Genomic DNA, 21,071 nt, shown 5'->3' on the forward strand with positions numbered 1-21,071 from the left:
GAGTTAATTGAGAAATCACCTGGAAAAAAATCATCCTGAGTTGAAGAATAAAAGCATTGAGTATTTTAAACGACTAGAATCTAGCTGTAAACGTCAACGACTTGACAAAACTGGAAACTTTCAACAAACTGATCAGAAACTTACAGAAGCATCTTTCGTTGTTAGCCAAATTATAGCTAAGCAGAAAAAAGCTCATAATATCGCTGAAACTGTTGTTAAACCGTCTGCACTGGCCATGACGAGAATTGTCCTGGGTGATAAACATGAGAAAAGTCTCAAAGCTATTCCTTTATCCAATAACACAGTAAAGAGACGAATTGCAGCAATGTCAGAAAACATTAAGGAACAAGTAATAACTGAAATAAATAAATCTGCTTTTGGTCTATTCGCCATCCAGCTGGATGAGTCTGTCGATGTATCTTCAGTTTCTCAACTTATGGTTTTCGTTCGCTATGCAGTTGACACCTCTGTAAAGGAAGAATTACTCTTCTGCTGTGCTTTGAACACACCAGCACAAAAGCATCAGATGTAATGGAAAAAGTCAACCATTTTTTTAATGAAAACGGAATATCCTGGGACAATCTGTGTGGCGTGTGCACTGACGGTGCACCTGCGATGCTTGGTTCCAAAAGTGGATTTAAGGCACTTGTGCAAAGAAAGGCTACTGGCGTTATGTTTACTCATTGCTTCATTCACCGGGAAGCTCTGGCTTCTAAAACTTTACCAAGTGGTCTCCAAGATGTGCTTAACGTTACTATTAAAATAGTAAATTTTGTGAAGAGCAGCGCTTTGCACACTCGTCTATTCAGAAAACTTTGTGAAGACATGGAATCTGATCATGAAAACCTTTTGTTTTACACAAAAGTTCAGTGGCTCTCTAAAGGAAACGTTTTATGCAGAGTGTTTGAGCTCCGCGATGAGTTGGAAATCTATTTAACTGATGTAAAACCTGAGTTAGCATTTCACTTTACCAATGCAAAATTTATTGCTTGTTTGGCATACTTGGTAGATATTTTTCATTCTTTAAGCACCCTTAACCTGAAAATGCAAGGAAAAGAAAAAAACATTATTCAGAACATGGACTTGATCAATGCGTTTGTTGAAAAATTGGCAAACTGGAGACGAAAAGCTCAAAACGGCAATTTTGCCATGTTTAACAACCTGTCTGATATTTACGAGTTAAACGATGAACTAAAGACCAATATTGTTCAACATCTGAAAGAGCTGGAAAGCGAATTCAAGTCATATTTTTTTGAAGTTAGTGCTGATGACCTATCACTTGCAAGAAATCCGTTTCGACTTTCCCCTGAAAATGTGGAAGATGAATTGCAAGACCAATTGATTGAATTGAAAAACGACTCCAGTTGCCGAGATCTATTCGAAACTTTGCCACTCACGGAATTCTGGCTAAGCATGGCATCATCATATCCAGAAATAAGCAAAACTGTACTTAAACAGTTATTGCCTTTCACTTCTACATGGTTATGTGAATCTGCCTTTTCAGCGCTAGTATGTATGAAGTCCAAGCAACGCAACCGCCTTGAAGTTGAACATGACATTTGCTGTGCTCTTTCGACAACTGAGCCAAGAATTTCTAAGCTTGTTGCTAAAGCGCAAGAGCACCCTTCCCATTAAAAAATAAATTGCAAAAAGCCATTTTGTTTGTTTTTGTGTTACATGTCATATAGTACAGTAATTAGGTAGTAGAACTTGGCCGATTAGCGTAGTGGTAAGAAACATCGCTATCTGTGCTGGAGGTCTGGGCTTCGATCCTCGGGCCAGTCAAATCAGGCACAGCGTCGCCACTTAGAAAATTGCTAGAGCCTATAGTGCTCGCCCATATACAAGTGTATAAAATATTTTGGGTGGGCCACGAACTTTTTTTGAATCAAAATTTAGGCCACGGAGTAAAAAAGTTTGGGAACCACTGACATAGACAGATTAAGACGAACGCTAGAACAAAATACTCTCGGATTGTAAGATCGGGTTTGGGTAGTCGCAGTGCTTCAAAGTAAGTCATGCGTTACGACCTCAACTAACCCGTTAGGCACTGCGAAGCGACGTTGCCAACATAATTGCCACAATATTTGCCACAGAGCTCTTATAGTCACCGTCTTCTTTTGTATTTCTATGAAGCGAAACATGATAAAAAATGCTTTGCCATCCTCTTCTTGTAACTGCTTCGATTTACTCTCAGCGCCCCCCAATCGCCCATTTTATAGCCAGCGCCCCCATTCATGGCCGCAAAAGCCCCCAAAGGGGCGCTAGCGCCTACTTTGGGAACCACTGACATAGCACAATAAAGACAATTACTTTTTTTGCATTGTTATGTAAATTTATTGTGCCATTACATTATTGCAGTTGTAAAGTTGTAGTCTTAAGTGAAGCAACAACATTGAGTTTGAATATTGAATTAACACATCAAAAAACTTCAAAAGTTTAGCAATATCTTCTATGTAAGATGGCCCAAGCAAGTCCAGGTGTATTGGCGACCTTGCATGGAACTCCAGACAAATGTAGTCTAAAAAAGGTGAAGTTAGTGATTGTGGAGATTCTGGAAATGAAGGAATCTGTGACAACAATAAAGCGCTGTAAGGATCTGAAAGGGAATGTCATTTCAGGAAAACTTGAAGTTGTGCTCAAATCTGAAAATGGTGAGAAAATTTTTTTTTAGTAATGGCATTTATCTAACTCCTTATCAATACTACAAACTATGCCCATAAAGGGTAAATACCATACAGGATGATTATATTTAAAATCTCATTTTGATAGTACAATAGAGTGGTTTTTAAGTGTAGGCTATTTTTATTTATGATGCACTCAAGGCTAATCGTACATTCACACATATCTAGTCTCTTTATATATTTCTTCATCTCCTATATTCTTATGACTTATAATAAATTTTTTTAACTTGTAGCCTAAGTGAGGAGTGAAAAAGTGGTAGGCCTACATCAAAAAGTGGTTAAAATACAATGGCGCAGTTAAAAAAAAACATATTGCTTTGATCTTCGCTCTTCCATAGGCTTCTGCAAAACTTTGATAGAACAGTTTTGACAGTCTATTTTACTCAACAACATCACATTTGCATGACACCTAATGGTTGTTTTTTGGTGATATGGGTCAATTTTATGTGAATAACGCAAAAAATATTTTAGACCTGCAGAAACTGCTTCAACAAGCTGTGATCGATTATGAAGATAATGACACTTTGTATTCACTGAAAGTTACCAGGTCTAGACCTGGAACTAGTTTAAATGCTCCTTCTCTCAAAAAAAAAGGTTTGGTTCAAAGTCCACGTGCTATGGGTAACGACAAAATCTTTGAAGAGTAGGCTACTGCATTCTTGCATATGTTGAAAATCTTTCGTTAAAACAATTTGTAAAGTTTGTGTTTCGCATTTTAAGATTAGCCTAACTTACTATGTTTTTTGATAGCATATGTGTAGTCTACCGCACAAGTTGGGACCAAATAACTTCTTGTCTGCATAAAATGAAGTCACAAATGTAACGAAACTGTTTGATCATTTAATGATAACTTGTAGTTTTGCTGTCACTTTTACTTGTTCATTTTAGAAAAGCACTTGAAAGTTTCACCGCACAAATCTAAAACTATTGATGCAAATTCAGAATCCTCAGGTGATACCAGCAGCTCCGAGGAAGACATAAAAAAAACAAGTAAATTTTATATGGCTTCATTCACTCCGAAAATTGGCAATTAAAAAAAAAAACCAGTAATTCGTTTCTGGTTTCCTTATATCATTAGCTCTTTACAGATGGCAATGTAACTGAGTGTATTCTTAAATTTTATTTGGCTATATTAAGTTTAAAATATTGGGTTTACTGATTGTGCTCCTTTAGTATACAAGTGAGTAAATGTTTTCTTTTGCTCCTATTCAACTATTTGTAGGTACAATATAATCAGCTTGCAAATCCCAAAACTTAGTTTCAATGCAATCTTTCAAAGTGGATTAATGTGTTTTTATGTAGTTTGTATATAATTTTTAATGTTGGTTGTATTTTATCCCACCAATCTGTTTGCAATAGCTGGACAACTTTTGTGCTTCAGCTTTATGCTCATATCTTCATTTCAGAATTGAAATCTGGATTTGGTAAGTTCGAAGGAAAATCTGCAGCTGAAACTTCTTCTGATGATGATACCACTTCGGAAGACGACATCAAATCTGGTGAGCCTATAGGTGTTTTACTCTCTCTCTTTCTGTCGCCAATAAAGTTTTATCAGCTTTTATGTAGACCAAACTCCATAGCCATCTTTCAGGAAAGCACAAAATCTGGGTTAATGATCAGTGACGATATCACAAACAAGTCATATACAGTATGAACATTACACAGTGTGTAAACTGTCAAAGGTGATAGCCGTGCTGTGATTCGTAATTTAACCCTATCTGGTATTCGTTTCAAAGATGCTCGAAAAGCACGAGAAGTGGCCATTTAAGCCCTCTCTGATTAATGGCTTATAACTCAGCCGTTAAATATCGCACATTTGAGAAAATTGACATCCACATACTGTAGTCAAATCAGTAGCGCACCCAGCATGGGGCTAAGGGGGCTCAAGCCCCCCCCAAACTCGCCACAAAAAATGAAATTTTTGTATGTTCCCTATGTATACCTTTTGCTTACAGGTTAGATATGAATAAAACACAACAACACAACAGGGATGAGCATTATAACAATATATTTTACATAATTACAAATAGTTTTCACAGTCGAACGTTTTCGGCTTAATTTTAAGCCCTAACCAAGAATCAGAAAATAATTAATAAATGCAATAAATTTTAACTTCTTGAAGGTAAATTTACATTAGGAAAAAGCAACTACATAAATAACTACAAAAAAATTTGCACCACAGGGAACGTGATACATCAAGTAAATGTTGAGGAGAATGGACGCACCTCCAGCAAATAATTATTTGTTTAAATTTGGGTTGTAGCGTATAGCGTTAACAGTGCTTCCTGAATTTTGGTGTCAAATTGGGATGGCTTTTGTGTAAAATTATAAATGAATCAGCAGAGAATTTTTGATCTGTGCAAAAAAAACGCTCCATGATATGGTCTTTGATGGCACCTTTCTTTAACTCCCTATAAAGTTCAGATGCTCCCGTACTCTCGTGGTCAAATGTCTGGTGGACAACTGGACATACCGATGTACCATACCGTCATACGTCAATGCCGAATCACCCGGACATGTAAAACTGTATAGGCCTACGACATTTGAGCAGAGAAACGAAAGCATCTGGGACTTTAATTGAAAATACGAACTAATTTTGAATGTTTTGTAAATAGCAAAAACGTCCACATCAAATTTAGTCTACTCTTTACAAAATTAGTGTTTTATTTCAAACTGTTTTCGTGCTAGTTGTTGGTTTCGCACTTATCTGTGTTGGCAAACGGAAAGCTAATTTTATCTTGTCATAGGCCTACATGACGAAAAGTCGAGATCTATAGAAGATTGCGAGAGTGGACGTAGGGATGAGAGTGTTGATGGTTCTAATAGCTTGGGGTTCACTAGGCCAACTTCTAATCTGATTTGAGGGAACGAAAATCTTGAAAAATTGCTTTAAATTTGGGGCATTTTGAGAGCATGTTCAACAAAAATTTAGGTATGAATATTACTGTAATATGGTGCTGTCCGGTGGCATAGCAAAAGGATAAGATCATGCTTTCCTCAGCACTTTTCGGAAATATAAAGCTATGTCTCTATGTTGATTTGGATGCAACTTATTTCATCCCCTAAAAAACTCTTACCCCGATTCCGTACCCTGAAATTGGAGTAACAAAATTAAATTTCGACCAAATTCGTCCCCTGAAAAGATCGAGAACAATTTTGAAATGTTTGCTGCAACTCCGATCAGCGACTTCGGCTCTGTTGTTTTTTTTCTCGATCTTTTCAGGGTACGAAATGTTCAGGGGACAAAATAGGTTGCACCCGTTGAGTCTCTATGTTTTCTTGTTGCTAATTCCTTTGTTGAATTCACTTTGTTGAATTTTTCCATTGGAAATAACAAAATTACTGCATTTTCTGAGTAAATTGCGGGCCCTGTGCGATCACACGGTTTGCACACCCCAAAGACCGGCACTGATGGCCGGTGATGGGCATTGGCCTACTGTCACTATTGTCGCAAATCACTCGGCCGACATTTCTGAATTAGCCCCCCCCTAAAAAAATTTCTGGGTGCGCTACTGAGTCAAATGCTTTTATTTTGTATTGTAATCATTTGTTTTCAAAATTAATGCTTAGTTTGTGTAATCTGAAAACATATGTTTCAAAAAATCTCTAAAAGCGCAAATTTTGCTGGCATTTAGTCATTTTATGTCCGATTTTGTTCGTTCGAATTTTAATTTAGATAATTTGCGAACATTCACAAAAATACTTTGAAACAAAATATTTTTTCCAACAATAAATGCAGTATTTTACATATTCATACTATATCAAGCGGTTTTGAGATTATTGTGAAGAATTGGTTCTCCGCGGGGGGGTGATGGCTGCTTGGCATCGTAGTATCTCTCATGACAAATCAAAATGAATGAAAACATAAATTAGTTGTTGCGATCCCTGCAAGCAAATCAGTTTTTTTGCATTGTTTCAACGTTCGCAGATAGATTTTCTGGTTGAAAAAACTCTAGTTTATCACATTCTTTCCAAGCCAGCAAAATTGGTCCTTTTTACATTTCTTTGACGTCTGCAAACGTCGAATCATTGTTGAAAGTGGTTGATTTACTGGCTGGGTTAGAAGTATAGTTAACACGATTTCCAGTCAGCTGTTTTGTCAGGCGTTTCATTTCATACTGTAGTGTGTAGCTTTCATTTCAACCTGCCAAAATCTTTAAGAATCAGAAAAAAATCTTCTTTGTGATACTTTTCAAATAGCTAAACGTTGAAACGATATAAAAGCCAACTTTTCTGCCTGGGCTGCTGCTTTTTTTAAAATTTGAGTCTTGTAATGTCGAGACAATGTAAGAAAAGTTAATTTTACTTTTCAAGATTCAAAATGAAATGTACCACAATTCTGGATCAACACACATCGTAGGATCGTGGAGTTATGAAAAATCCAGTTTACAAGCATTTAGCGAAACACAATGCTCGCTGTTCTGTAGTGAGTAGTCAGGTATAGTGCTGACGCCAGGAAGATCGCTCCTTCTCAACCGTACATGTCATGAATGGCATGACATACATAGTTTCAACATGTGCTTTGTGCACAAAGGCATATTGCATTTGGAGCAACAATGAGCAAGTTTGCCGGGATTATTTCTTTTTTTGAAATAACCCGTTTCTCTGATGTCTACACATATGGCACAACGCTTTTTGGATGGCTGTGGTTGATGATTCGGTTGTGATTAGCCCTGTTTTTCTTTTCAGAAGTAGCAAAATGTAAATTAATACTAAAGTAACGGATCATTCCTAGTTGCTAAAGTTTGCTTTTCATGCTTTGAATACGTCGAATTTTTGTAAAAACTGGTCAACTTTACTAGTCCAGATGTGTGATTGATGACTTGACTCGCGGTTGATTGCGGCCACTGTGTACACGATAGCAAAAGCAAAATGAGTTATTTCGAGGCCGATTGCCAAAATATAGGAATTTAGATAAAATTTCTGAACAAATCTGTGACAAAATGCTTAACCCTTACGAGGTTGGGCTCCCTGGAGTCTTGCTCAGTTTGGGGGGGGGCTGTCGATTCTTCTTATGCTTTAGGAGTGATATCTCTGTTATTTTTTAAGGTACGGCTTCAAACTTTGGGATTCACTTTGTAAAATTATTCACGCTGAGCATATCCGAAAATTAAACCTATGTGAATTTTAGAACTGCTCATAGACGTTGAAATGTTGAGGTGACTTATGACTTTTGGATTATTTTGCGATTAAAGCAATTGTAGCGTGAGTTTACACATTATTTTTTGGTAGAGTAATGAAGAACATGCATTGCCATGTTGTGATTAAATTTTTTTTACATAATCTCAATTTGAATCTATATTTTTCATGCAAAATAATAACTTTTCCCACGCTCAAAATAAAGCTTGCTTCTTGACTAAAAGAACAATGCTTCATCAATTACATGCAGTAATGAGATTTCTGAACGCGTGTCACACCAATTTGGATTATGATCTTGTGACCTCGGTTCCAAGAACAGCAACTCCTACGCTTTATTAACAAATGTAGACCAGCTGAAGAAGCAGGGTGGCGTTTATCAAATACTATTATGTAATCCACGAAACGAATGGAAGATCATGCAACAAAAAAAGCGGTTTAAATGCAATGTATTGTAGTTGCAACAGCGTCTCTCAATGTAAGTTCAATGTGAACTCGGCTACATACAAGGCTAGTACTAGGAGTAAGATTACCCGATAAAGTCGATGATGCTTTACATAAACAGAAGTCAGAAAAAAATTCAAAATAAAACAGTTACGGTTCATTAATTAACAGAACGTCACAACGCTTTTCATCAAAAGGAAAATCTGTAATGCCTCGGGTCATTTTCTTGTGGATTCAATAAGCTCTCTAAGATTCATATGCCACACACTAAAATCCAAACAATATTTAGATTTATTCAAAGTAGTATTTATTATGCGTCAAATCATTGTGAACCTGGAGAAATACTTTACAAAGAATTAGCTGCCTTTTTTTTTTGCCTAATGGGCGTTTATGCGATAAAAATGTCAGTTTGGCAGCAAAATATTGATAAGTATTTTGATTTGGTTACAGCAATACCGGACTGCAGCAATTGGCACAAGGCTCTTGCAGCAACGTTTTTCAACTTGATTCAATGGTAAAGCAACCTGTGTTCTGTCAGGTTATGTACACACAAATTCAGAAATATTTAAGAATATGCAATGAGGCACATCGAAATTACAAGTGGCTGCACATTTACAGTTCGATAATACGAGAAATTGAATACAACGCTAATACAATCATTTCGACGTGGATTCAACATTGCAAGACGATGTAAACATGCGCGGGTTTGCAATTAGATTACTTCTCTTCTGTCCTTGTTTGTATAAAAGTCATAAAATCAGTCGTTGTATCCGTGCTAAAATTAAGCTATGCTCAAACCGCATTATATTGATATTTTCTAAATAGAAAATGGATTTATAAAATATGAATACAATACTGTTTCAGCATATAAAAATGCTGAATTTTACATCGAGTATTACGATTAGTTTTATGACCCACTTTTTATACAAAAAAGGATAGATGATTTTGATAAGCAATCTAATTGCAAAACCGCACATTAGGGTGGTCCTCAAATGTATGGTAAAATTTTAAAGTTGGAAAAGTTTGGTTCTTACCCTCTCATTTGGTTCCTTTTCACTAAAAAACAGTTCACTAAAAGTTTAAAGTATTTTGATAAAGGTTTAGAGGTGCCACATGACCAGTGAAAATTGACAAAAAGACAAGAATTTAGTCAAAATAGGTAAACCACCTAACTATAGGCTACGTCTTAAAAACAAGACCTCAACAATATACATTGCACTGCAGATAAAAACGAAGAAAAATAGGCAACAATCTTGTCAAATCCGGCAATAGCAACTATGGTACTCCAGTCTGTAGTTGGCTATAAAGCATGCTGTAATGATACACTGAATATGTTTATAAGTTAGATCGCACCCACCTAGTGTGGACACATTTACAGGTCCCATATATCAAAATATAGTTCAATCTGTGGACTTTAAGTGTTTCTCAATATTTTTTATTGCCATTTGGAAGATCATGTCGGTGCTGCTCTACAACTTACAGAATATACTGCATTGGATCTTGATCTTTTGTCAGCAAATTATTAAAATTTTGCAGTAATGCAACACCTCTTTCAGCAAAATTGTTGATCGCATGAAGACTACTAACAATGCTTTTTGCTTTCTTATAACTTTCATCCACATCCCATGCTACAACTTCTAGCTTTAGAAAGTTAGATGGCAAATCCAGAATCTGGAACAATCGCATGGTGTTGGACGTGACAAAGTCTGATAAATCTCTGGAGAGACATCTGCATTCATCTTGCAATGAAGAAATACGCTTTAATGGTGGACTACTCATACTGTTATGGGTCAAGACAAAAACCATAGCTTCTTTTTCAATACTCAAAACACCATCATAAAAAATGCAAGGCCAATGAGTTCTTCACTTATGTACCATAAGGTCCTTGAGAATGTTTTCATTGCTTCCTTGGCTACCACTGAATCATGTTGCTGATATTCCTTTAGTCTTTTTAACAATTGCAGATCATTCCGTGGGGCTCACGTTGTTTGAGAAGCAGTAAACCAAGATTTTAGGTATACCGTACTTTTAACACAAAAAGGATAAATTTTTTGAAACCGCTTCTTTAAAGGTGCAATTAAATAAATGAAGACAACAACAGCCACATGCAGACAGGCACAGGCTGCCTGCAGTAAAGCATAGAGAATTCACTGAAGCAACATAGGGCAAAAAGTTTGATTTTAACCCTATTTTCAGTTTTTTTGCATTTTTTCAAAAATTAAAGCAGTTAGAGCATACTTTCCTCTTGAGTACAGATAGGAATATGGTTGCTTTGCATCTTTTGACACCAAGCACAGTTCTCTATCTCCTCTGGTTCTGGAGTTATGTAAATTTGAGCAAAAATTCCCCGCAACTCCCCTGCTCGATTTTCAAGTTCATTGTGGCACCCCTAAACGTAGCCCAATGGGTCACAACTTTTTATAGGTTTAGTTTTAAGTCATTTAGAGACTTTTCAAAGGGTAAGACATAGCAATTTCAAAAATTCGATTTTGGGGACCGCCCTACCGCACATGTTTACAAGTATTCAACGTCTTGATATGTTGAATCAACGTAAAAATAGCTATCTGTCTAATAAAAGGAAAAAAGGAAAATCTCTCATTGAGCTCCGCGTTTTATTTAGGCTGTGGTTGAAGCCAAAGTTTATAAAACCGCAATCATTCAAATAGTTTATTCTGCGCAAAAGCAAACTTGACATACTCGTATGGAATGTGCAGGGCATAAAGGCTTTTCACAGCATTGACATTGGCCACGGTTTTTTGGTAGTTTATTTTTTGTGGCTTTGGCACCTTCTCAATAAGCAAACGCAGTAGTTGTCCACCGTGGGGACTTCGCTTTGCACGTGAATGAACCAACCCATCCTTTGGTCGATGATATCGGTGCCACCCTTTGTGAAGTCGTAAGGCTTATACAAGCCTGGCTTCTTTTTGCCGTCATCCTTGGTAATCCCCAATAGAGGTTGCATGGTCGTCAACATCAACACATTCCGCATGCCAGAATTCTTCGTTTTTACTACATAAGAATGTAGGCAGAGATCAGCCTCACTCGTCTGCCAATAAATTTCGTACGAAGATTTCTCCCTACCACTCACTTGCTTCACTTCCAGGGGTATTCCTCTACGTATAGCGTTGAGGGTTCCAGCTGACGTTATACCCCTCTCAAGCAACCACTGCGCGAGTGGTATGGAGGTGTAAAAGCGGTCATACAAAATATTCCGACCTTGAAGGTCACCGTGTTGTTCCAGGCTCATCACCATTCCTTTTACCAGTTCTTCTGTTCCACGAACGTAAAAATTAAATGGCTTTTCCTTCGGTTTACCTGAATAGACCGATGCCGCAAATGTGTATGGGAATCTGCTGGCGTTTACCGACTTGAACAGAAGGCCATATTTCGCAGGCTTGTTTGGATTATATTGCTTGAAGGCAATTTGTGTCCTCATGGGGTATAGCGTTTCGTCCAACGACAAGTAGTCACCTGGAATGACATGTTTGCCGCAGTTTTCGTTAAACATTTCGAAAACGACTCGAAATGCGGCAAACCGGTCATTCTTCCAACGTTGCGGCCTAGTATTTTGGTCGTCGAACGAAATGTTCGAAAATAAAAATTTAAAGCGGTTCTTGCTCATTGTTGCACTAAACACGGGATGTCCTTGCAGTTGATTGAACAATACATCCGTGTAATGACCAGCCTGTCCTAAAAGCCCCCGAAAATACTCCAATTCAACAAAGGCCAGCATCTCCTCGTTGTTGGTTGGGCCAAAATAGCAGTACCTGCTGTCATCTAAAATTCTCTCTGGCAATTGAGAAATGAGTGTGGCAATTTTTCTATTTGTTTTTTGAACAATAATGTTCAAAATGTTTAAAGAAAAAAATGGTTCCCATGCTTGCCGAGGGGTCTTGGCTTCTTTGGCTTCTCCTCTAACACCAATCGGGCCAGATATAATGTTAGCCCGGCCCCTTCTCCCATTGTGCACCGGTCTCGCATTAGACCAAGTAATGCTGACGCCGCCCTCTTGTCTGTTCTTTGGCTTTTCTACAAAAGTTGTATAAGACTTCAGTGTGTCAGGAAAACTCAACAGCATCGTAGTTGTTCATGTCGAGATAGGAATCTATGCTGTTCACCAGTCTTTTCGATGTTATAATCCGTCCTGATGGCGCAAACTCCGGTTGAACATCGCCCATGGAAGGTAACTGGTCGTCAATCTCGATCGGAATCGCTGTTGCGGAAGTTGACGGAGAAGAATCCGCTTCTTCATCTGAATCGGAGTGCCATAAATCCTCCAAATCATCCGCCTGGCTTTCGTCGTCAGAATCCAGTAAAACATGTTGCAATATTTCTTCAGCACTGAATCCTTGCCATGTTTTATTTAAAAGTGAAAAGGACGTAATTTTTTTAATAATGGCGTTGAAATACTAAAGAAAATGTATAATGAAACAAATTGTTAGTCCCATAGAAACTAGTTAGAAAAAAACTGTTACACAGAATTATAAAAATCGAGAATAAATCAAAACTTTGCAATATAATAAATTGTCAGACCGTTGTTAAAAATTGTGAAGTGCACTTTACATATTTACTGATGATGAAACTATATGAATGCTATGGTTATCTATGGTGATTCAGATTAGCTTTTTGAGCAATGCTTCACGTTTATGATAAACTACACGTAGAAGGGAAATCCAACAGGCGTTTGCACAATATCGTCGTTTAGCGACGTAGATTCGACGAAAGCGGCGTAATAATTAGTAGGCCTACCTGGTATCAATATTGGCTGTTTCTGCAATGTTGCGTTATGACCATGAACGCCACGTGGCTTGAAAAACAACATTATAACGCTGAATGAAACCATGTGCATGAAACTGATAATCTATCTAATAAAATTATCTCTGATGTAAATTCAACGATTGGGCAATGGTATGTCTCAACAAAATTACCAAATATTCCATCATTTTGACGGCTAGAATGCATTGTTGAACCTAAACCGAAAAATATAGATGCGTTGTTCATTCATAATTTTTGATATTTGTTTATATGTTTAGTGAAAATAAGCTGTCATTCTTGTTATTATATTGAAAACGAAAAGAGCAGTTTGCAAAACGTCTATATTACCATGAATGCGGTTTCATCTATTTTGATTGTCCCTTGCTGTAGGCCTACTCAGGCAAGTTGTAGTTATCACAATCTAACTTTTCCAAACTGTGAGCACTATATCTCGATGCGCATTTGTGTATTGTGAGAAAATTTTGATGGTGTCCAAAAATCAAATACTATTTACAAAATAACTCGGTCTCTTACAATATCCTCATATGTCACATCAACAAATACTTTCCTGACTTACCAATAGGCCTAACTAAGGTAATAAAGAAACATTCTACTAACGGACAGTTCAGTGATAAAAAAAATCCAAAAGTTTGATATTTCTTGCAAATGCAAACAATATAAGTTTTTCATAAAAAGATGAAGTTCAATAGCATTACAAGAATTCCATCACCATAATTCAAAAAGAACCTTTCCATTACTTGGGTTGACCCTTGCGATTACCCCGCATATGGGTTATGTTATGTACCACTATAGTTCACCGTACTGCCGATTGCCTAAAGCATGAAAAAAGTTGCATCTGTCTGCGGTTATAAGTTATATTTTTTTCTAAATTCAACTAAAACAGCTATTCGCATTATGAAACAGTTGGATAAGTGCCATAAATCAAACTATGGATTAAGTTTGTATCTCTATAAAAACGCCTGCCTGCAAAATGATACCATGTTCATAAAAGTTACTAGATGTACATAACGCAATATACTTTATGATATTATATTTTCTGATTATACATTTCCAGTCCTTGTCACAGACTGCATAATGCTTACTCATTCACTTTCAATGTAACTGAAAGTAGTTGTTAGATAAAACCTATATATCACACGCGCTATCAAGTAAAAGCGTTCTATTTTACATTGATTGGATTGGCTCAATATGAGATGGCTACTTCTAAACTACACTTATGAAGGCAGAGTCTGCAATTGCTTGAATTTTTGCAGGTGTTACCTACAATAAATAATGCGATTAATCGAATACAATTCTCACACAACTCGTAAATATGTCTAGTCAATCAGCGCTGACATAATGCTGGATGATGCATTATTGTTTATTGAATAATTTAGTAAATATGCGTAACTTCATTTGTTTGTTATTGTGAGACGAAACTAGGAAGAATGGAAATAGAAATGGATAAAATAAAGGTATTTTTATTCAATGTAAACGCGCTGCCGCGTGTCATTATCTAACTAAAATATCTCTCGCCGCTAGCCTATGTCGATTCATCGTTTTCTGACGTCACGTCCATTCGATAATAAACGATTTCTTTCATGCATTCTCAGTTCAGTTTGGCAGTTACCCGCCTTTCCGTCGATTCAACGTTGCAAGACGTCGCATAAGTTCATATCTTTAGTTTGGTAAACGGAGATAAGATTTCATTGTGACATTGCTATGCAAACTTATATTTCACATGAGACAACTTGACAAGTAAATACACAAGTTTTCACAATTTATGACGAGTTATAGCACATGGAAATGTTACGCTACAATTGCTTTGCGAGGTACTGCATCGCGGTTTAGTTTATCAGTGACAGTGAACCTGGTACAAGAAGCCTCGAATATATTGATTCAACTAAGCTGCATCACGTATAAACGTGGTGGAACGATCGTCCTTTTCACAAAAGCGTGATGTTCTGGTTTATCCTACACAAATGAGAAGCGTATTGCATTTCAAATCTTTACATGTCGACTTGGAAATAAATGTTTACAAGTATATGTGAGAAGCTTTGGGAACATCGACGCCTTTTCTGCTTTTGATAGTGTGTCGGACAAAAAGAAAGATTTGAAACCAAAATCATAATATGTTACAGAGCAGCTTCTATAGTAGGCAATAACGTTGTAGCCTATGCTTTGTTTGATTGAAAGGACATAATTGTCTGCGAAAAACTATTCTCGCTCTAGATGCATTGGCACCAAGTCTTATGTTTAATTTTACGCAATTTCAACCGCAAGCGACGGTAACTCATCGTATCAAAGTTGAAGCTTTTCTTGTATCGACGTCGCTTATAAGCCGTGGTGAGAACAAAAGGTCCACGCATACTGTCAATTTCCTTCACGCTGTGAAGCAGTTAGGATTAACGAGACATGGGCCAAATTAATTACTTTCATCCAGCTGGTGGGAAAATTTTGAACAATAGAATATGAAATATTTCAGAGGATGTGCTGAGAAATGCCTTATATCTCTCAATTTATAACCTTTATTCGCTCAAAATTTCAGCTCAATAGAGGTGAATGAAAGTTAGGAAAAGTCAAGAAATCTCATAGTCGCAGCCTCAGTGGTTTTAGAGATACAACTGTTGATGCAAAAAAGTTGAATTGACAGCCCCCCCCCCCAACCTTCAAACAGTTAAGCTATTGTGAACCACATAATGTTCCAAAAATAACCAAATCAAGTTAAAACGATGCTCAAATAATAAAAAGTAAAAGTCAAGAAATATCATCGTCTTAGGAATGTTCCCTCTATATAAAATTTCAAAACTAGTGATGGGCGTGGCCATTTGGCCACGTCTGATAACAGGTCGAGTTAAATGATTTCGTATGCTTTTACAGTTATTGCGAATCTACATTGTTGCGTTGTCTGTCTGGATGAGAGCTGCCGACACTTGCAAAGGCCAAGTCAGGGTTTGTCCTGTTCCCCAGCAACCGGAGTGGAAACTGGCTGGTTGTGTTGGGTTGAATAGGAGGGCAAAATGGTTTGTACAGTAGAGGCCCAGTCAGCCAGCAACTCTCTGTCGCTGCTTGTGTTTTTGTAGCCCCAGTCGGTGTGCTGGCAGTTGAAATCGCTAGCGTAGAGACTGGGGAGAGGAACGTTACAAGGGATGATAGTAACATTTGCGAGGGTGGATACTTGTAGACAGTGTTGTACGCGTCAATGAAATAAATTGTCAGCGTCAGCGCAAATTGCCGAAAAACTTCACGGTGCAAAGTAGCCTACTGCGTCAGCTCTTAAAAAATTTGACCGCGTTAGCGTTAGTGCGAATTTAACGAAGTAGCCTACTGCGTTAGCTCTTAAAAAAATTGACGGCGTCAGCGCTCTTTTAGCCAGGGTCTCACAAAGCAGAAGTATTTCAACCAAGTTTAGGCTAACAATAGCTATGAATAAAGAGCAGGTATTATGTTTTGAGACTGTATTGTAATTGGCTGCTTAGCCTATTGTAGTTATTTCCTTGTAGAAACACAAGCATTTCAAAATGTCTCCGACATTCTGCTGCGTTTGGGACGCATAATGTCCTTCCAAGTTAAAACATGCGTTCCACAGCAGTGCTGGATGGTATTGGTGTGTTGTATTTCAAAAACAAGCCTTGAAAACGTTTACTCGGAAAGGTATCACTGTTCCAAGCGTGCTGTGATGGTGCAGCATAATGTAAATCTTTTAACGAGGTCCACTGCACCAACATCGCTCTTTTCAGGGGCATAGATCTCTCGAAACAAAGTATCTTCATTATTCAACCTCCGCGATGATATTCATTGATTTTTTGCTTTCTCTCTCTGATTCCTCGTTCTCGATACTGCTCACAATATGAGTTATTACCATTTGGCGAATTTCTTCCGTTTGTATTCCAGGGAGCCATTCCAATCCACGCGAAAACCGGTAATTCAGATGAGTCGCCCTGGCCAGAATACATTGTGAAACCTTCATTGTGAAACGAAATTTTCCATGAAAACAAAAAATGACGCATAGCGCTTGACGCTTAAAATCGGCAAAATAGTTGACGGCGCTATCACTTCCGTCAACTAAAAAATAAATTTACTGCGCTAGCCTCAGCGTTAACAAAAAGTTGACGCCGTCTAATGGCGCCGTCAAATTGACGGCGTCAACGTACAACACTGCTTGTAGATATTGACGATGTTGTATTCTGAGATACCTACATATGAACATTGCACACCCACCCAATCTCGGCATTAGCTAGAGGTTGATCGACAAAGGTCCACTTCAGGCTCTCATGCACAAACGTGGCAATGTCGTGCTTCCTGCTTAAGGTAGACCAGGCTAACGTGTAGTTTGGAGTAGCTAGCCTATCTGTAGAGGTGTAGTGGGTCTCTTGGAGGGGAATGACGAGTGGGTGGCCAAGCACCCATTTGGGGTGGGCAAGCTTCTACACATCTTTGATCTTGCTTGTTGTGTAGCCTTCAATGTTGATCTGCAGAATGGTGGGTGGTCTGAACTTGCCCATTGTCCCCTGCAGCTGTGCCGTCCCGGTGAAGGCTCTTGGTTGACAAGTTTCGTTTCTCATCTATTTGAAAGCAGATGTTACTTACAGGATGGGGCACGGGGAGCCACTTGTTGTTCATTCCGTCCAAATTGTTGCGCTATACTGTTATAGCATGGCACTCGAAACGTTGCTTAAAAATCTCGCATTCCTTCGTTTTGAAATTGTCTTTCATGTAAGCTAGCATCTCAACTAGTTGTGGGCTATGGTTGAAAACAGAAAATAATGAGAAAGTCACTTAAGCGGAAAACACTGTGCAGTGCAAGTTCGCGGACAACTCTACTCTAGCGTATTTTGTTTTAGCATTTACGTTTAAGAATTAGCCTAATTCATCTCAAACGCAATTTAAGAATGTACTTTCAACAAACAGCGTTTGTATCTTTGTAGTTAGTGCAGTGGGCGACTATCCTTTGCTCTCACAAATATCAATTGAAATTGTATTGTATGTATGAGACAACGTTTTCAACTTTATTGATACGAAAATGTCTGTTACATCACTACCTGTGTTCCCCACCCCTTGCATCTATGCTGGAGATTTCAATTGTCAGCATACTGACTGGGGGTACAGTAACACCAGTGCGAATGGATAATGCTTAGCAACCTGGGCTTCTAACAACGACCTGATCCTTCTTCAAGATCCAAAAGGCTCACCAACTTTTCTTTCAGGACGATGGAACACTGGTACCAACCCAGATTTAGCATATGCGAGAACCAACAATAACTGCCAACTCCCTGACAGACAAGTACTAGGAAAGCTCCCCCGGTCACAACATCGACCCTCTCTTATTACCTCCACTCGTCATGTAACACCAATAACCAGCAAGCCAGTAAAGCGATGGAACTTTTGCAAGGCTGACTGGAAGCGCTACGGCACAATTACCAACCAGTTTGCTAAGGAGCTTCCTTCTCCAGACGCTACTAACGCGGACAAAGCCTACCAGGACTTCTGCGACCTAACCATCTACGCTGCAAAAAAGTGCATTCCTCGTGGCTGCAGAAAATTCTACATACCGTGCTGGGATAATGAATGTGAAACACTCTTCCTCACCACACAAACCTCCACTGGCAACGCATCAGATTTAGCGGCCAGCAAGCTGATCACAAGGCTTGATAACAACAGACGAGAACGATGGGAAGAGACGGTCCAAAACATCGACTTCACCCACTCAAGCCGTAAAGCATGGTCCACGATAAACAGGCTAACTGGCAGGTCCAGACAACCCAGCTCTATTGCATCACAACTTATGAATAATGGGGTATACCCCTTAGGTTAGGGGTTAAAGCACGGCTCTCCAAGTGGCTAAGGAAGTGTCTGAACTGTGGAAGATTCCAACACTACCTGAGCAAAGCACTAAAATCTTGGCTGCACGATTTCCTCTCTTCCTGCCTGCACCACCTAAAAATATTCAAAACTTGGAGACGAGCTGACGTCATAGCCATTCCAAAGCCCAACAAGCCCCTGGATGACGCTAGGAGCTACCGTCCTATCTCACTCCTATGCATCCCCTATAAAATCCTCGAAAGGCTCATCCACACCCGAGTCGATCCAATCATCGACCCACTCTTACCACCAGAGCAAGCAAGTTTTCGCCGTGGCCGATCAACTGTAGAACAGGTCATTCGCATGAGCCAAGACATAGAGGATTGTTTTGAGGAAAAGAAAAAGGCTGGTGCCGTATTCATTGATCTCACTGCAGCATATGACACAGTGTGGCACCGCGGCCTCGCCTGCAAACTTCTTCACCTTCTTCCCGACCGGCACATGGTCAGAATGATTATGGAGCTTGTCTACAACCGCAGTTTCACCCTCACCACCGGACGCGGACGAAGAAGCAGGCCAAGACCCCTCAAAAACGGTGTTCCCCCAGGGATCTATCCTGGCTCCACTCCTTTTTAATGTTTACATCCATGACCTTCCACCAACAACATCTAAGCTGTATGCCTATGCTGAACGATCTGGCTATGGTGCATAACGCTTCGGAATGGTCTCCACTGAAAAGGACCCTAACTCAAGATATGGCTAATATGTCCGACTACCTCCACAAGTGGAGACTCAAGCTCAGTAAATCTAAAACGGTGTCGACTGCTTTCCATCTAAACAATAAGGAAGCAAAGCGTGAGCTGACCATCAACATCGATGGAAACATTCTGCCCTTTAACCCCACTCCAGTCTATCTTGGTGTTAGTTTGGACAAGACTCTCACGTACCGACACCACTTGGAATCACTTTGCAAGAAAGTAACATCACGCGTTGCCCTTATTCATCGACTGGCAGGTACGAGCTGGGGTGCGACAGCAACAACTCTGCGCACCACTACCCTGGCTCTTGTCCATTCCACCGTGGAGTACTGCGCCCCTGTATGGTGTCGCAGTACCCATACTCACTTGCTCGACAAACCCATCAACGACGCCTTGCGTATTTTATCGGGATGCCTGAAACCTACACCTACTGAATTTTTACCAGTTCTTTCAGGCATCGCCCCTGCGGAGCTTCGCCGCAAAGCTGCCACACTCTCCCTGGCTCGCCGGTTACTGGAGCCACACCACGCGCTCCACAGCTACATCACCAGATCGGTAATAAAGAAACGCCTCAAATCGAGAAGCCCCTTTGTCGCTCAAGCAAAATCCTTGCTGGAGCACAACACCAGTGCCTCATCCTGGATCGCCAATACCTGGCAAGAGGAGTGGACAAACAACACCTCCAGACTCCACACCTTTGTTCCGACGCTGGACCCATGCCACCAGGAAAGGAGCTTAGCCAACCTGCCTGGGTACGGTTGAATCGCCTCTGCACGGGTGTTGAGCGCTTCGCTTCCTTGATGCACAAATGGGGCCTATCAACATCTGCGGCATGCAACTGTGGTGCAGAGGAACAGATAGCAGATCACATCCTATACCACTGCCCGACGTTCACTCCTCCAAGGGCAGTTGGCTTGTCAACGCTGGAGAACTCTACAATCAAGTGGCTGCTCGAAGAATGCCCGGACATTTGACCCCAATAAAATGTAGTCCAAAAACAACCTCTCATACGAAAGAAGAAGAAGATTGATACGAAAACAAAATACAGGTCAAAACTTACTGTGGACTATGATTTGCGAGTTGGTCTGTTACAAATATAGCTTCGAGAGTTGATAAATTGTAGAGTAAGAAGCTAGTTTTCTGAATAAATTTCAGGACAACTGAGGCAAGGAAACTTTTTCTTGACTTCAGACGCCTGTGTGCTGGAGTCTGGCCATACAGTGAGTGTCTCAAATCCATGTCCTGGCAAAAGCTTTCCTTTCTGCTTCTAATGTTGCTTCTTCTAATGTTGAGGGGAGCGATTCCAGACAGAATGTGCAACGAGGTGATGTTAGTTGGTTTGAGACAACCTGTAATGAAACGGCAGCTTTGGTTCAATATGGAGTCAATTTTCTTGGCATGTGCTGAGCGTTCCCACGCTGGGCAAGCATATTCTGCAACCGAATAGCATAAGGCTGAAGCAGTTGATGGTATTGTATCAGGGAGGGCACCC

At 39.4% G+C, this 21,071-nt stretch overlaps 2 protein-coding genes across 2 annotated transcripts in view; both read left to right on the forward strand.

Moving 5' to 3' along the window:
• The first annotated feature begins 531 nt into the window (after positions 1 to 531).
• Positions 532 to 1,635, forward strand: LOC145772423 (protein FAM200A-like). Its single transcript, XM_082584301.1, has one exon. It carries the CDS (start codon positions 532 to 534, stop codon positions 1,633 to 1,635), a length of 1,104 nt encoding a protein of 367 aa, XP_082440427.1.
• A 791-nt stretch (positions 1,636 to 2,426) lies between these two features.
• Positions 2,427 to 21,071, forward strand: part of LOC145772424 (uncharacterized) — an 83,269-nt gene continuing 64,624 nt past the window's right edge. Inside the window, exons 1-4 of the mRNA XM_082584302.1 lie at positions 2,427 to 2,654; positions 3,156 to 3,305; positions 3,573 to 3,674; positions 4,091 to 4,183. Of these exons, the coding sequence (XP_082440428.1) occupies positions 2,462 to 2,654; positions 3,156 to 3,305; positions 3,573 to 3,674; positions 4,091 to 4,183 (538 nt within the window). The 5' untranslated portion in view covers positions 2,427 to 2,461. The remainder of the gene's footprint in view (positions 2,655 to 3,155; positions 3,306 to 3,572; positions 3,675 to 4,090; positions 4,184 to 21,071) is intronic.

The sequence above is a fragment of the Aplidium turbinatum genome, chromosome 6 (genome assembly GCF_918807975.1).
Source record: "Aplidium turbinatum chromosome 6, kaAplTurb1.1, whole genome shotgun sequence".
NCBI lineage: Eukaryota > Metazoa > Chordata > Ascidiacea > Aplousobranchia > Polyclinidae > Aplidium > Aplidium turbinatum.